The sequence below is a fragment of the Schistocerca americana genome, chromosome 7, assembly GCF_021461395.2.
Source record: "Schistocerca americana isolate TAMUIC-IGC-003095 chromosome 7, iqSchAmer2.1, whole genome shotgun sequence".
Classification (NCBI taxonomy): domain Eukaryota; kingdom Metazoa; phylum Arthropoda; class Insecta; order Orthoptera; family Acrididae; genus Schistocerca; species Schistocerca americana.
Genome location: NC_060125.1, coordinates 189,655,940 through 189,674,848, shown reverse-complemented (window position 1 = coordinate 189,674,848; position 18,909 = coordinate 189,655,940). Strand labels below are relative to the sequence as shown.

The window sequence follows — 18,909 nt, the reverse complement described above, 5'->3', positions numbered from 1 at the left end:
AATGCTTCTGTCTATCTTCTTGAATAAGCTCTAGTGTTAGCACAGCCTCCCATCTTCCAACATTTCTGCAGAACCAAAACCGATCTTCCATGAAATCAACTGCTGCGTATTTCCATACTTCTGTAGGTAATTCCTGACAGTTTTTCACAACTATGACATATTAAAACTGTTGGACAGAAATAATAGCAGCCAATAGTGGACAACACAGACATATCGTACATACGTAATAGAGATGAAACAGTATACTTACAATGAAAAATGATACAGATTTCAACACGGGGTGGAAAGCAGGACAACGGCCATAAATAATGTTCGACACAGCTCAGATTCCCAACATAAAAGACGCTATCGGACTGTTAGTAAGGGACATGCCTTCCTCGACCTCTAACGCTTATTTTGCATCTGTTATACATGCAGGCTACCAAACTGTTGAGGAGTCCCTGGCGAATTCTCTCCCACCCATATCCCAAAGCGGTTTTTAGTGCTTTCACGGTTCAGGGAGGCGGTGTTCCCTGGTAAACAGTTCTGCCAAGCATCCCAAGCATTCTCTATAGGGTTAACGTCTGAGAAGTACGCAGGCCATTCCAAACGTTCAATACCCTCACTCTCCACTGTGTCTGACACCTCAGCGATAGTGTCTGCGCTGGCTTTGTCGTCCATTAACAGAAAGTCAGGACCTACTGCACCCACAACATGATCCAGAATAATCTCCCTGCAATACCAGTGCGCTGTATCGTTACCGTGCGAAAAAGATGCAGCCGTATTCGGCCATTGTGCATAATGCCTGCCTACACCATAACGCCTAGGCAATATCAACGACGATCATTAGTATTCTGTGGTATGTAACGTGTTCACCTGTCTGTCCACACTAGCTGGTGGCCAGAATCACAAGTCGCAGTGAAACAGGACTCGTCGGAGAACATCATTCTGGATGGGTCCGCGCCGGTAGCTGAGTGGTCAGCGTGACGGATTGCGGTCCTACGGTCCCGGGTTCGATTCCTGGCTGGGTCGGAGATTTTCACCGCTCAGGGACTGGGTGATGTGCTGTCTTTATCATAATTTTATCTCCATCCGGCGCGCTGGTCGCCCAGTGTGGCATCGAAGACCTGCACCAAGGCAGCCGGACCTGCCCCGCAAGGGTCCTCCCGGCCAATGACGCCAAATGCTCATTTTCATTTATATCACTCTGGATCTCTGTTGTTCACACCAACCAGTACGTTGACAACACCAGAAACCTGTTACTCGACCATGCCAAGTATTTAACAACCTTCCGAGCATACAAACGTACCTGATTTAATCGTCGTGAAATACCTGTTGATCAAAAAGTCAGTATAAATTTAAAAGGTGAATAAATCACGGAATAATATAGATAGACAGGTACAAATTGACACACATGCTTGGAATGACATGGGGTTTTATTAGAACCAAAAAAAAAAAAAAATACAAAAGTTCAAAAAATGTCCGACAGATGGCGCTTCATCTGATCAGAATGGCAATAATTAGCATAACAAAGTAAGACTAAGCAAACATGATGCTCTTTACAGGAAATGCTCAATATGTCCACCATCATTCCTCAACAATAGCTATAGTCGAGGAATAATGTTGTGAACAGCACTGTAAAGCATGTCCAGAGTTATAGTGAAGCATTGGCGTCGGATGTTGTTTCTCAGTATCCCTAGAGATGTCGATCGATCACGATACACTTGCTACTTCAGGTAACCCCAAAGCCAATAGTCACACGGACTGAGGTCTGGGGATCTGGGAGGCAAAGCATGACGAATGTGGCGGCTGAGCACACAATCATCAGCAAACGACACGCACAAGAGATCTTTCATGCGTCTAGCAATAAGGGGTGGTTCTAATAACACCCCATGTCATTCCAAGCATGTATGTGGATGTTTACCTCTCTATCTACATTATTCCGTGGTTTATTAAGTTTTCATATTTATACTGTCTTTTTGATCACCCGGTAGTTCTAGCAGAGATACGTGCTCCGCTAGCAGTTGCAGGGTCTGTCTATGAGTGAGATATCTGCTTCATTTCTTCACTAGTGCTACGTATGGATCCTCTTGCAGTGTGGCGGTCCGTTTGCTACCACTCACATCCTTCCACGTAATATTTACAGCTTCAGCGGTCTATTTTTAGTCGCAAGATGTCACTTTTGGACACTTCCATTACTTGGCCATAGTAATCCCACTTTGACCGTCTTCTAGCTGTCCAACTGCACTTACACGGTCGTGAGCACTCAGATGTCTTGCAGATATGTCGTACCATGCGGAATGTCGCACTAGTCGGTTCCACAACCTTCGTCAAATGTCGCACTGCGTCATCTGTCGAATCCATACAGAGCTTTCGTGAAAAGGCTTCGCTGCATTTCAGTCCCGCCCGCTACATTTCCTTTTACTATCATTGGTCAGGTGTGAACCGTGGATTTACTTTCAAAACCTTTTATTAAGAAAAAAAATGGTTCAAATGGCTCTGATCAGTATGGGACTTAACTGCTGAGGTCATCAGTCCCCTAGAACTCAGAACTACTTAAACCTAATTAACCTAAGGACATAACACACACATCCATGCCCGAAGCAGGATTCGAACCTGCGACCGGAGCGGTCGCGCGGTTCCAGACTGTAGAGCCTAGAACCGTTCGTCCACTCCGGCCGGCTTTTCTTAAGAATTTACTGTATTTACTAGCGATTCATCAAGAACATTAACACATTTAATCACACTATGTGGGCGTGGAAGTAGTTGCCAGTGGGTAACTGATGAAAACAAATTAAATTTCTTTCAACAAATGGAAATTTTATTCCTAAAAGCCCCTTTTTTTTAACAGATTTAAAATTATATTCAGAATGCACCCTCTAAATATCAAGTTACAATTTATTCAGAGGCACAAAGAACAATATTAACAGTATGAGCTTTCGGGCTGAGACCTTTGCCACTTGACTCGGCGCCGGCCGGAGTGGCCGAGCGGTTAAAGGCGCTACAGTCTGGAACCGCACGACCGCTACGGTCGCAGGTTCGAATCCTGCCTCGGGCATGGATGTGTGTGTTGTCCTTAGGTTAGTTAGGTTTAAGTAGTTCTAAGTTCTAGGGGACTTATGACCACAGCAGTTGAGTCCCATAGTGCTCAGAGCCATTTGAACCACTTGACTCGGCCGTAGTCACGACCGCTCACAACAACCTCTGAAAGACTACACTGGTGCAAATCTGCAACACACCAGACTACTTTGAACTAAAAATTTTAACAACTCACACAAGCACATAAACTATGCACCCCGTATGAGGGATGGAAATGGTACAAAACATTAACATTAAAAAAATTAGCTTGCCACCGAAGGTGCAACTTGATTAAAAAAAAAATCTTACGGTGGAAGGGTGGCAACTTTATATAATAAAATGACCATTTAAATAAAAACCTATGAAATGCAGTCTTACATAAAAAATACAAACATGCTCTACATTACACATATACCGCCTCTCAAGATGACAGGCAAGATAAAAACGTATTTCAGGAATTTGGCCGTTACCCTTCAAAGAATAAATTCGTTAACACCGAATCCGACAAACATGACAGAGGCAGCTATTAACGTACGGCAGACCGACAGACAGACACTAACTGCCTAACAAATTCGGACGAGAGACAGACGAGTAAGCTGGGGACGAGAGACTGACGAAGAAAACAAGTAGAATTTAACAAGTAAATGAAACAACATATCACGAATCACTTAACTTCTAATAAACTGCGACGTCTGGCGAAGACCTGGCGCAGCACCCCCAAAACGCTCTCCCGTACCGTCCGCTGCCAGCCGCTTCAACGGACGCAGGAAGGCGCGCTGATCTCCCGTCTCACGGCGTCGCAGCTCGCACCGGCCAGACCGATGTCGTGGGTTGACTCCTGTTGCTCTCGTGTCGGCCGCGAAGCGACTACCCCTCGCTATACGGCGCGGCCCACTGGACTGACGTGGCGACCTCACATGCGCCGACGCTCAAGACGGACAAGTCATCTTGTGTCCCAGTGCGCGACGGACCAACCGATCGATACAGCCGCCAATGACCATTGCCTGAACAAACTCGAGCAGACTGGCGGCCTAACACATACTAGCACTCTGGACGACAGACAGACACTGATTGCCCCACACTGACCCGGCTGACCAACTGATCCCCTGGCGAGCTCAAAGCGCCCCTTAAATACACGTGAACAGGCAACCTTTCCCCTTTGCCACCAGAGGGAGACACCAAAGCTGCGATTGCCACAGCGGCGACTGCTTCACACTATGCGCTGGGGCGCGCTCTTCAAAAGAGGTGCTCCATAGTAATTGTCGGTTGTTCCATAGCAAGTGGGTCATTTCTCAGCAAGTGTCAGTTGTTATCAAGCACTGTGATACTCTCGCCTGTCAGCAGCCGCCTTACCCGTTGTGATGGGCGAATCAGAGGAACGAGTGTGGCCGTGTTGCACAGGACGCGGCCGACGAGGACGGCGAGGGCGCGGAGAGAGGTGGGCGCGGCCGGCGGCGCTGGCAGCTGAGCCGCGAGGAGGCTGCGACGGGCAACGAGCGCCTGCGAGCCGTCCTCTGGAAGGTGGCCTACAAGCAGCTGGCGCCCGGCGAGTGGAAGCGCCTCGCGCACCACTGGGCCTTCACCGACGAGCAGATCAAGGCCATCGAGCACCAGTACACCGGTAAGGCCCGCGCCGCTGCACGCTGTCTCTGCTTCTTACACTCACGGAATTGGAAGGCGTTATTACGGTATATTGATAATTTTTACTTATGGACCGTCTGACAGCAGCTGAATAAAACACAGTTTTAGTGCCATACGCGTTTCGCCTGTATTTTCTACAAGGCATCATCACTGGCCTGGAATATGTACATATGTACATATGTTGATGGATCAAATGTTGAAAATAAGTTTGTTATCATTTTCAATTCAAGTTCTTTATATCAATTGTTCTTTTTTCTGCTCTTTTAATAAGGTTTGGTTTAAATGAGAAAAAGTTTATTTGATTAAATAAAATTAATGTAGTCGAAAATATAATAAATAGGGAGAATCATATGAGAGGAGATATTTGAGGGATTTGGATTGAATTCCCCATCAGAAGTAGTCGTTAATTTACTATTTTTTGGTTTAAGAGACCATTACTTACTTTCAGTCATCTGATGTATTTCAAGGTGTACTAATTATTTAGTTATTTTAGATTGACACTCTAATGTTATATATTTTAACTAACTCCTTAGATTATCTTAGATAATCACTTGATAAATAAGTTTACTGAAGTTCTTTCAATTACAAGTGGTATAAATCTGTGGTTTGCTCCACAGATTTCTGAGCATTGTCCAAAGAATAGTCCAGGCCGGTTTATTGTAAATGTTCCTTGGTTTAGTCGACCTGGCGTTGCGTCAATTTTAACTCCTAATGCAGGTACTGCTCATGAATGTAGAACGTCTGATGCTCTTGTTAATACTCGTACTTCTGTATTTATTGGTAAAATTGTTCGGTTATCTACATCTAGAAGTCGAAATCCGTCGTTTTCTAGGTCTTGTTCTGGTGTTATAAAAGTGTCAAATTCTACATCTATAAAGTCTGAATATTCATATCTTCAATATCATTGTCGTCCAATTGTTTTAATCGTAATTATTGCGTCTACTGAATCATCAAGTAAATATAGAAGTCGTAATGATGGTAGTGCAATAAAAATTTGTGTAATTGCTGGTAGTGCTGTTCAGATTGTTTCAATTAAATGCCCGTGAAGTATGTTTCGGTTTGTATAGGCAATGAATAATATGTAACTTAGGGCATAGCCTACAATTACTGTAATTAATAATAATACGACCATAGTATGATCATGGAAGAATGATAGTTGCTCCATTAATGGTGAAGCTCCATCTTCAAGGGATAAATTTGATCATGTTGCCATTAATTAATTTTTCTAATAAAAGGTCAAACCTTTATTTGTAGAGCTTAAATCTACTGCACTAATCTGCCATATTAGAATCTAGAAATTAATGGTAGCTCTGAGTAACTGTGTTCCGCAGGCGGGTTATTTTGTAGTCATTCTGTTGATCTTCTTATATTAGCTCTAAATATGATTGCCCGGTTTGTAACCATTCTTTCTCATATAATTACAATGAATATAATGATTCCTACAATAGAAATTGTGGACCCAATTCTTGATACTACATTTCATGATGTATATGCGTCTGGATAGTCTGAATATCGTCGTGGTATTCCTGCTAGTCCTAGGAAGTGCTGAGGGAAAAATGTTAAGTTTACTCCAATAAATATAATTGTAAATTGGATTTTTAATCATGTATTATTTATAGTTAATCCTGTAAATAATGGGTATCATTGAATAACACCTCCTATGATTGCAAATACTGCTCCTATGGATACCACATAATGGAAGTGGGCTACTACATAATATGTATCATGTAATACGATGTCAAGTGATGAATTTGCTAATACTAATCCTGTTAGTCCACCAATTGTAAATAGAAAAATAAATCCTAAAGCTCATAATAACGGTGGATTGAATTTGAATTTAGTTCCATATAGTGTAGCTAATCATCTGAATACCTTGATTCCTGTAGGTACAGCAATAATTATTGTTGCTGATGTAAAGTATGCTCGTGTGTCAACGTCTATTCCTACTGTGAATATATGATGTGCTCATACAATAAATCCTATTAGTCCAATTGATAATATAGCATAAATTATACCTAATGTTCCAAATGATTCAATTTTTCCTCTTTCTTGACATACAATGTGAGAAATAATCGCCGGCCGCGGTGGTCTCGCGGTTAAGGCGCTCAGTCCGGAACCGCGCGACTGCTACGGTCGCAGGTTCGAATCCTGCCTCGGGCATGGATGTGTGTGATGTCCTTAGGTTAGTTAGGTTTAAGTAGTTCTAAGTTCTAGGGGACTGATGACCACAGATGTTAAGTCCCATAGTGCTCAGAGCCATTTGAACCATTTTTTTGAGAAATAATCCCAAACCCCGGTAGAATTAAAATGTAAACTTCTGGGTGTCCAAAGAATCAGAATAGGTGTTGATATAAAATTGGGTCACCTCCTCCTGCAGGGTCAAAGAATGATGTATTTAAATTTCGATCTGTTAATAGTATAGTAATAGCCCCTGCTAATACTGGAAGCGATAAAAGGAGGAGAAGGGCTGTAATAGCTACAGATCAGACAAATAAAGGTGTTTGATCTAGAGTTATACTTTCTGATCGTATATTAATTGCTGTTGTAATAAAGTTTACTGCACCAAGAATAGATGATACACCTGCTAAGTGAAGTGAAAAAATAGCTAGGTCTACAGATGCCCCCCCATGTGCGATAGCTCCTGCAAGAGGAGGGTAAACTGTTCATCCTGTACCAGCACCGTTATCTACTATAGAAGATGTAAGAAGAAGGGTAAGTGAAGGCGGTAGTAATCAAAAACTTATATTATTTATTCGTGGGAATGCTATATCTGGTGCACCAATTATTAATGGTATGAGTCAATTACTAAATCCACCAATTATAATAGGTATTACTATAAAAAAAATTATTACAAATGCGTGGGCTGTAATAATGACATTATAAATTTGGTCATCTCCAATTAGAGATCCTGGTTGACCAAGTTCAGCACGAATAAGTATTCTTATTGATGTTCCTACTATTCCTGCTCACGCTCCAAATAAGAAGTATAAAGTACCAATATCCTTATGGTTTGTTGAGAATAATCATTTTTGCGGTAAGATGGCTGAATTTAAGGTGGTAGACTGTAAATCTACTTATGAGATGTTCCTCTCTTACCATACTTTAGATCTTATATTCAATTATGATTCTAGACTGCAATTCTAGAGGTGTAAAATTTTACTAAGGCCTAAAAGATTATTCTTTTAATTATAACTTTGAAGGTTATTAGTTTGTTTAACTTAAGTCCTTAGTATAATGAGGTTAAGGTTGATGTTGAGATTAATCCTATTGTTGAAATTATTACTGTTATAGGAAGAATAATTCTTGATTTTTGAGACTTTATTTTTATAGATCACGAATTTTCTGTGTATGATATAATTAGGGCTGAGAATCTAATACGTATATAATAATAAAGTGTAATTGTAGTTAATACAACCATAATTGTTATAATAGTTGTTATGTTATTTTCCATCAATGATTGTATCACAATTCATTTTGGTAGAAATCCAAGAAATGGTGGTAAACCACCTAATGATAAAAGGGATAAGAATATTATGAATTTAATTTCAGTTTTTATATTTCTAGCTGAATAGATCTGATTTATAAAAAATAGATTTATTTGCTTAAATAATAGGACCATAATTAATCTTAATAGTGAATAAATAATAAAGTATAGTTCTCAAATGTTTTCTCTAACTGTTAGGGATCTAATTATTCACCCTAAATGTCTAATTGAGGAATATGCTAGAAGTTGTCGTAGCGATGTTTGATTTAAACCACCTATTACCCCAATAATAATTCTTAGAATAATAATTGTTCAAATGAAAGTTCTTAGTTGAATACAATAAGATAATACTATTATTGGGGCAATTTTTTGTCATGTTATTAGTGTTAAACAGTTATTTCATCTTGAAGCTCCTATTACTTCTGGAAATCAGAAATGAAAGGGTGCAGCCCCAATCTTTAATAATAATCTAGATCTAATTATTATTGATGGAATAAATTCTGTTTCTCATCCTATTGGATACTTTATTTGAATCAGCAAAATTGAAAATAATAGTATTGTCGATGCTATTGCTTGGACAATAAAATATTTAATTGATGATTCATTTATTATTATATTTTTATTTCTTGTTAGGAGCGGAATAAATGAAAGTAAGTTGATCTCAAGTCCTATTCAAACTCCGAATCAGGAGTTTGATGAAATGGACAGGATCGTTCCTATCATTAATGTTGATAGGAAGAGAAGTTTTGTAGAGTTGTTGGTCATTAAAAAGGAGAGGATTGATACCTCTATAAATGGGGTATGAACCCATTAGCTTGTTTAGCTTACCTTTTTACATTAAGGTGTATGATGCATGTTAGTTTTTGATACTAAAGGAGGTAGTTTAATTCTGTCTTATGTAATTTTTAATGAAGGTAATTTTATTTACTTGATTTACCCTATCAAGGTAACCCTTTAATCAGGCACTTCATTTATATTTAATATATAAATTAAAAATTTTTTTTAGAAATTTGTTTATGTATTATTTTGGTTATTTCTAATTAATTTATCTCGGTTAGGATAATCTAAATATATAATATATATAATAAATAATTTATATTAATATACTACATTTAATTAAATTTAAATACTTATAATGTTATTTTATAATTATTAAATGATTATTTTAATACATTTATTTACCTAGGATTATAGCTACTTATGTTTTTAGCTTAAAATAGGTTATTATATTATAGATTATATAATAATATGTAAATTAATATTAAATATTATTATAATTGGATATAATAAATATAATTAATATTATTAAATATAAAATTTTATATTAATATAATTAATTATATTAATTATAATAATATAATTTAATATATTATCTATAATTAAATTATTTAACTAATTAATATTTGAGTTAACTTAATATAAAGTTAATTTTATATTAATAACATATTACATTAATTTACATAATTATATTAAATATATTTATTATATTATTTAATCTTTCTTTATTATTAGTGAAAAGAAAGATTAAATAAGAAAGAATATAATACATTTATCGGTATACATGTTCCATATTAATCTTTATTTATATATAATAGAGAAGTTGTTGTGGTCATTCTAGGGTGCGTTTCTTTTTTTTGTTATTTTTGTGTTTCTTTTATTTTGTTTTTCTTTAAATATTTGAATCTTTAATTTTTTCTTATTTTTATAAATTTTTAAATTTCTTATTTTGTTTCCAAAAGTTTTATTCTTGCTTATTTATTCACTTTTTCTTTGTATTATATGTAAGTTTTGTTAAACTAAATGTTCTATTTTGCAGTAATTTGATTTAATTATCAAGTGATTTTGGATTTAGCAATTGATTTAGTATCGGCATAATTCGTGCCAGCAGCCGCGGTTATACGATTGATACAAGTGAATATTATTGGTTAAAACAGTTATTTATATTTTTAGGGTTAAAATATAAATTTGTAAGGTGAAATGTTAAAATTTATTTATAGCTCTTTTTATGAATCTGTGAAATTTGAAAAATAAACTAGGATTAGATACCCTGTTATTTTAAATGTTAATTATATTTACCTGAGTACTATTAGTTAAGGTCTTTAAACCCAAAGAATTTGGCGGTATCTCATTCCATTCAGAGGAACCTACCCCATGATTGATAATACACGATTTACTCTACTTAATTTATTTGTTTGTATATCTCCGTTATCAGAGAATCTTTTTAGAGTTATAATTCTCAAGATTTATAATTATAAAGTATTTCAGGTCAACGTGCAGCTTATAATTAAGAGGAGGTGGGTTACAATAGATTTTTGTTTATAACGGATTTGATGGTGAAATACTATTAATGAAGGTGGATTTGATAGTAATTTAATTTATTTAATTTAACTGATATTGGCTCTGAGGTGTGTACACATCGCCCGTCGCTCTCATTATTGATTATTCTATTTTATTACTTTAATTTAGCTTCAATTTAGATGAGATAAGTCGTAACATAGTAGATGTACTGGAAAGTGTATCTAGGAAGAGTTTCAAGATATAACTTATTAGTAAAGTTTCCAGAATGAGATTTTCACTCTGCAGCGGAGTGTGCGCTGATATGAAACTTCCTGGCAGATTAAAACTGTGTGCCTGACCGAGACTCGAACTCGGGACCTTTGCCTTTCGCGGGCAAGTGCTCTACCAACTGAGCTACCGAAGCACGACTCACGCCCGGTACTCACAGCTTTACTTCTGCCAGTACCTCGTCTCCTACCTTCCAAACTTTACAGAAGCTCTCCTGCGAACCTTGCAGAACTAGCACTCCTGAAAGAAAGGATTATTAGTAAAGTGTTTCATTTACACTGAAAATTTTTCTGTGCAAATCAGGATATCTTGATTATTTATTTTATTATATTTATTTTTTGTTTATTTAATTATTTAATAAAAATAATTTTGTCGAATTTTGTCTTGTGTTTTATGAAATATTATTTTAAATTTTTAAAAGTAGATTTTATTTATTGTACCTTTTGTATCAGGGTTTATCAAAATTTTAGTATTTACTTTACTTGTCTCGATTTGGGTTGATTTATAAATAATTTATAGTTAATATATCATAATTATTATTAAATTATTTATAGAAATGAGATGTTAATCGTTTCCCAAGATATCTAGTTTCTTAAGAAAAAATTTAATTTTTTGAAGTTAATTGTTTTTATTTAATTTTTTAGGTATAAATATTAACTTATTTATTCTTTAAGGGATAAGCTTTGAAGTTAATAACCTATAATTTGTTTTAATAAAATATAATAGTAAGCTTTAAACCAGCTATCTTTAAGAATACGTTTTAGTTCATTATTTTTATTTTTGATTTTATAATTATTTTAGGTTTTTTATTAAGATTATAAATTTAATTTAGAAATTTTTGTAATAATGATAGAATTAGTATATTTATTTGTATATAATTTTTACCTTGTTAATTTATTATAAGGAACTAGGCAAAATTGATTTCCGCCTGTTTATCAAAAACATGTCCTCTAGAAAATACTTTGAGATCTGGCCTGCTCACTGAGCAAATTTTTAAAGAGCCGCGGTATTTTGACCGTGCAAAGGCAGCATAATCATTAGTCTCTTAATTAGTGGCTGGAATGAATGGCTTGACGAGAAATCAACTGTCTCTTAATAAATTTTTGAATTTAACTTTTGAGTCAAAAGGCTTAAATTTTTCTTTAGGACGAGAAGACCCTATAGAGCTTAACATTTTATTTTTATATAGTTTTTTGTTTGTCTTTCTATATTTAATGATGATGTTTTGTTGGGGTGACATGAAGAATAAACAAACTCTTCATTATTATATCATTTATTTATGTTTGTTGTTTTGATCCATAATTTATGATCATAAGATTAAGTTACCTTAGGGATAACAGCGTAATTGTTTTTGAGAGCTCATATCGACAAAGCAGATTGCGACCTCGATGTTGGATTAAGAAAAATTTTGGGTGCAGTAGCCCAGTAATTAGGTCTGTGCGACCTTTAAATTCTTACATGATCTGAGTTCAGACCGACGTGAGCCAGGTCGGTTTCTATCCTAAGATTATTAATTCATATTAGTACGAAAGGACCATATGGTTGAAATATTTTTTATTTTATTGATTAATACTAATTAAATTACTATTTTGACAGATTAATGTGTTGAATTTAGAATTCATTTATGTAGATTTTTTCTACAAATAGTATTGATACTTTATGATTTATTTATGTTTATTTTGAATTTTCTTTTATTAGTTATTTGTGTTTTAATTAGTGTTGCTTTTTTAACTTTATTAGAGCGTAAGGTTTTAGGTTATATTCAAATTCGAAAGGGTCCAAATAAAGTAGGTTTTGTTGGAATTCCTCAACCCTTTAGTGATGCTATCAAGTTAATTTGTAAGGAGCAGCCAATTCCCATTATATCTAATTATTTACTTTATTACTTTTCTCCTGTTTTCAATTTAATAATTTCCTTGGCTGTTTGAGTGATTTTCCCCTACTTAACTTATATATGTTCTTTTTCTGATGGATTTTTGTTTTTTTTATGCTGTACTAGATTAGGTGTTTATACTGTTATAATTGCTGGTTGGTCTTCTAATTAAAGTTATTCTTTACTAGGTTCTCTTCGTTCTGTTGCTCAAACAATTTCATATGAAGTTAGTTTGGCTTTAATTTTATTATCTTTAATTATTTTAATTGGTAGTTTTAACATGTTTGATTTTATAAACTATCAGCTTTATTGTTGATTTATTATTATTTCTTTTCCTTTAGCTTTAGCTTGTTTTGCTTCTTGTTTAGCTGAAACTAACCGTACTCCTTTTGACTTTGCCAAGGGTGAATCTGAGTTAGTTTCAGGTTTTAATATTGAATATGGTGCAGGAGGTTTTACTTTAATTTTTTTAGCTGAGTATACTAGAATTGTTTTTATAAGAATGTTATTAGCTTTAATTTTTTTAGGTGGTGATTTTTATTCTTTTATATTTTTTATTAAGCTTGCTGTTATGTCCTTTGGTTTTATTTGAGTTCGTGGTACATTACCACGTTTTCGTTACGATAAGTTAATGTACTTAGCTTGAAAAAGTTTTTTGCCATTATCTTTAAATTTTTTTGTTTTCTTTGTTGGTTTAAAGATTTTATTTATTTCATTTATTTAGTGAAATTTTTTAAGAAAAGTTAATAGAAGAGTTAAACTTCTAGTTTTATGTTTTCAGAACATATGCTTTTCCTAAGCTAATTAACTTATTATTACTTAATTAGTTTATCTCATGCCTTTGCAACATGCACATTAATTAAGAAGTATGTAAAGTAAATAATTGTTAAGATTTGTCCTGTTATAATATAAGGTTCTTCAACAGGCCGTTTTCCAACTCATGTTAATAAGCATACAACAACTACTATAATTCAGAATAAAATCTGGTTGATAGGATAGAATTGAATACCTCGGAATGGTGTTTTATTATAAAATGGTAAAATTATTAAGATTCTAATTGATAAGAATAATGCAATAACACCTCCGAGTTTATTAGGGATTGACCGAAGAATTGCATATGCAAATAAGAAGTACCATTCTGGTTGAATATGGACAGGAGTTACTAATGGGTTGGCAGGTACAAAATTATCCGGATCCCCTAGGAGGTAAGGATTAATCAAGCACAATATAATTAATAATGATGTTATTAATACAAATGTAATAGAGTCCTTGAAAGTAAAGTATGGGTGAAATGGAATTTTTTCAATATCTCCATTTAGTCCTAAAGGGTTATTAGACCCTGTTTGGTGAAGGAAAAATAAATGAATTGCTGCTATTGCAGCAATAATAAATGGTAGTACAAAATGAAATGTAAAGAATCGATTTAATGTTGCATTATCAACAGCAAATCCTCCTCACACTCATTGAACTAAATCTGTTCCTAAGTATGGGATTGCTGATAATAAATTAGTAATTACTGTTGCACCTCAGAATGATATTTGACCTCAAGGTAAAACGTATCCTATAAATGCAGTTGCTACAACTAAAAATAGAATTACTGTACCAATTATTCAGGTGTGTATGTATATATAAGATCCGTAGTAAATTCCTCGTCCTACATGCAAATAAATACAGATAAAAAATATAGAAGCTCCATTTGCATGTAAGGTTCGAATAATTCAGCCATTATTTACATCTCGGCAGATGTGAACTACACTACTAAATGCTATTTCAATATTTGATGTATAATGTATAGCTAAAAATAGTCCAGTTACAATTTGAATTACCAAACATAACCCTAGTAGGGACCCAAAATTCCATCAAAATGAAATATTTGTTGGTGCGGGTAAATCAACTAAAGAGTTATTAATGATTTTAATTAAAGGATGTCTCAATCATAAGGGTTTATTCATTAGTAAATTATCTTATTTTACGAATAGGCCCCTGGTTAATGTTGGTGATTTTAACAACTGCTAATAGTGCTATAAATAAATAAATTATTATTATTATTGTAATAATGAATGTTGGTCTATTATATAGTTTTTCTAAAGATATTGTTATTTCTTGATAATTGATTGAATTATCAATATTTATAGTTTCAGTATTTTTGAAAAAGTCTATAAATATTGTTATATCTAAAATAATTAATGTTGATATGATAAATATTCATATTGTTAAGGTAATAATTATTGTAATTGATTTAGGTTGAAATATTTCGTTTGATGCAATTCTCGTAATATAAATAAATAGAACTAATATACCATCAAGAAATGTTAAGAATAAAATATATGATAACCAATATCTTTCCATTATTGTTCCTGTTATTAGTCCAACTAAAAAAGTTGCTCATATAAGAATGGTTATTGGGGGATTGATAACTATGAATTGATGAGGTTGTATAGGTTCTCTTTCTTTAATGGTTGGTCATGGTTTGTGTTCTTCTGGTTTATTTTGTCTATCTAATATTATTTATGAGCGTTTAGGTAGACGAAGATTATTAATTAACAAGGGTATAATTAATTTAATGCCAAGAATGGCTTTATGATGATTTCTTTTGAGATCTTCTAATATAGCCGCTCCTCCTTCTTTAAATTTGGTAGGTGAACTTAGATTATTAAATAGAATTATGTCTTGATCTTCTTTTAGATTTCTTGCTTTAATTTTTTTGTCTTTTTTTAGAGCTGTTTATACTTTATATATGTATTCTTATTCTCAGCATGGTAATTATTATTCTGGTGTTTATACTTGTTCTCTTGGTTATTTTCGTGAATATCATCTTTTACTTTTACATTGATTGCCTTTAAATATTCTTTGTTTAAAGGGGGAGTATTTTTTTGTTTAGTTTGCTTAAGTATTTTAATTAAAAATGTTGTTTTGTGGAATCAATGATATGAATTTTTTCATCTTAGGCCGTGAATTTGTTTTCTATTTGTTCTTTGAGTTCTTTTTCTTTATTTTTTTCTAGAACTATAATTTTTATTTTGTGTATTTATTATTTAATAATTGATTATAGAGTTTTTGTTGAATGAGAGCTTTTTAATTTAAATGGTTCTATGGTTGTTATGACTTTAATTTTGGATTGAATGTCTCTTATTTTTATATCTTTTGTGATGTATATTTCTTCTTTGGTTATTTATTATAGAGAGGATTATATATCGGGAGAAAAGAATATAAATCGTTTTATTATTATTGTTTTAATATTTATTCTTTCTATAGGGTTTTTAATTATTAGTCCTAATTTGATTAGAATTTTATTAGGATGGGATGGTTTAGGTTTAGTTTCTTATTGTTTAGTTATTTATTATCAAAATGTAAAATCTTATAGTGCGGGTATGTTAACTGCACTTTCTAATCGTATTGGTGATGTTGCTATTTTAATTTCTATTGCTTGAATATTGAATTTTGGCGGTTGAAATTATATTTATTATTATGATTTTATTTCTAATTCTTTTGAAATAAAGCTTATTACTATATTAATTGTTTTAGCAGCTATAACTAAAAGAGCTCAAATTCCCTTTTCTTCTTGACTTCCTGCTGCTATGGCTGCCCCTTCTCCTGTTTCTGCTTTGGTTCATTCTTCTACTCTTGTTACTGCTGGGGTTTATTTATTAATTCGTTTTAGACCAATATTAGATACTTATAATTGTGGTTGATTCTTACTTTTAATTGGTTGTATAACTATGTTTATGGCCGGTTTGGGTGCAAATTTTGAATTTGATTTGAAGAAAATTATTGCTCTTTCTACTTTAAGACAACTTGGTTTAATAATAAGAATTTTGGTTTATGGGTTATCCAAAACTTGCATTTTTTCATTTATTAGCTCATGCTTTATTTAAGGCTTTATTGTTTATGTGTGCAGGTTCAATAATTCATAATTTAAAGGATTCTCAGGATATTCGTTTTATAGGTTCAATTGTTAATTTTATGCCTTTAACTTCAGTTTGTTTTAATGTTTCTAGTTTATCTTTGTGTGGTATACCATTTTTAGCAGGTTTTTATTCAAAGGATTTAATTCCTGAGATGGTTTGTTTAAGATGAATTAATTGTTTGATTTTTTTTCTTTATTTCTTTTCTACTGGTTTAACTGCTTCTTATTCTTTTCGTCTTTTTTATTAATCAATATCTGGTGACAATAATTTTTATTCTAGATTTTCTTTTGACGATAAGGGTTATTATATTTCTTTTGGTATAATTGATTTATTGTTTGTTGCTGTTTTTGGTGGTAGCCTTTTGTCTTGGTTAATTTTTCCTGTTCCTCATGTGATTGCCTTGCCTTATTATTTGAAGTTTTTAACTATTACTGTAGTTGTTTTAGGTGCTTATTTGGGTTATCTTATTTCTAATTTTGATTTTTCTCAAAATTTATTTTCTTTAAGTATGCTTTCTTTTGTTAGATTTGCTGGTTCTATGTGGTTTATACCTTTCATTTCAACTAAGTTTATTAGATATTTTCCTTTAAAATTGTGCTATTATTCATCAAAGTCATTTGATTATGGTTGAGGTGAATTATTTGGTGGTCAAGGTTTATATAGACTATTTATTTATTTAATTAGTTATATACAAGGTTGATATGATTCTAATTTTAAGATTTATCTTTTAACTTTTATTTTTTGAATATTTATTTTGGTGGTATTATTTTTCGTTTACTTAAATAGCTTATAATTAGAGCGTGACACTGAAGATGTTAAGGAAGTATTTTTACTTTTAGGTATTTATAAATATACATATATTATTTTTACAGTGAAAATGTAATGTTTTATTTGAACTATATAAATTTTAGAAATGTTAACGGAGTTTAACTGCTAATATAAAAAGTTAGCAGCTTTCATATTGGCTTTACATTTCCTTAATTGGAACTTTATAGTTCAATTATATTACCAGAATGAGATTTTCACTCTGCAGCGGAGTGTGCGCTGATATGGAACTTCCTGGCAGATTAAAACTGTGTGCCCGACCGAGACTCGAACTCGGGACCTTTGCCTTTCGCGGGCAAGTGCTCCACCAACTGAGCTACCGAAGCACGACTCACGCCCGGTACTCACAGCTTTACTTCTGCCAGTACCTCGTCTCCTACCTTCCAAACTTTACAGAAGCTCTCCTGCGAACCTTGCAGAACTAGCACTCCTGAAAGAAAGGATATGGCGGAGACATGGCTTAGCCACAGCCTGGGGGATGTTTCCAGAATGAGATTTTCACTCTGCAGCGGAGTGTGCGCTGATATGAAACTTCCTGGCAGATTAAAACTGTGTGCCCGACCGAGACTCGAACTCGGGACCTTTGCCTTTCGCGGGCAAGTGCTCTACCAACTGAGCTACTGAAGCACGACTCACGCCCGGTACTCACAGCTTTACTTCTGCCAGTACCTCGTCTCCTACCTTCCAAACTTTACAGAAGCTCTCCTGCGAACCTTGCAGAACTAGCACTCCTGAAAGAAAGCTTCTGTAAAGTTTGGAAGGTAGGAGACGAGGTACTGGCAGAAGTAAAGCTGTGAGTACCGGGCGTGAGTCGTGCTTCGGTAGCTCAGTTGGTAGAGCACTTGCCCGTGAAAGGCAAAGGTCCCGAGTTCGAGTCTCGGTCGGGCACACAGTTTTAATCTGCCAGGAAGTTTCAATTATATTATTAACAGTAATACGCCTCTTTTTGGCTTCAATTAATAAGAATAAGGGTATTTTATTTACCAATCTTCCAGGTCGAAACTGACTGCAATACTTCGCTTCTTATTCTATTTAAGGTTGATTGATTATATCAATACTTTTTGAATGCAACCCAAATGTTATAGTTAACTACAACCCTTTATTCTGCTCATTGTTAGGCTCCTTGATTTCATTCATGGTATAGTCCACCTAATAATACTATAATAAAAAATATTGTTGATATTGTTCAGATTATAATGTCTGAAGTTTTAAAAATAATTGCAATTGGAAGGATTAATGCGATTTCTACATCAAAAATTAAGAACATTACTGCAATTAAGAAGAATCGAAGTGAGAATGGTATTCGTGCTGATCTTTTTGGGTCAAATCCACACTCAAATGGTGATCTTTTTTCTCGGTCATTAATTAATTTTTTTGATAATGTTGTTGCAAGGATTATAACAATTATTGGAATAATAAATCTAATAAAAATTCTTGTAGATAAAATTAGGATTGTTTTTCTTGATTTATATCAAGCTTTTTGATTGGAAGTCAAATGTACTATTTATACTAGAAAAACAATTATCTACCTCATCAATAAATAGAAATATATAAGA

General features: G+C 33.8%; 1 protein-coding gene and 1 non-coding gene across 2 annotated transcripts in view; both read left to right on the top strand.

The window, feature by feature from the left end:
• The window catches only part of LOC124621815 (ankyrin repeat and death domain-containing protein 1A-like), a 434,679-nt gene that overhangs the window by 373,658 nt on the left and 42,112 nt on the right, over positions 1-18,909 (top strand). Inside the window, exon 13 of the mRNA XM_047147254.1 lies at positions 4,459-4,678. Coding sequence (XP_047003210.1) covers positions 4,459-4,678 — 220 coding nt within the window. The remainder of the gene's footprint in view (positions 1-4,458; positions 4,679-18,909) is intronic.
• Trnas-uga lies at positions 18,168-18,242 on the top strand. Its single transcript has one exon. It is a non-coding gene; the product is annotated as a tRNA-Ser (tRNA).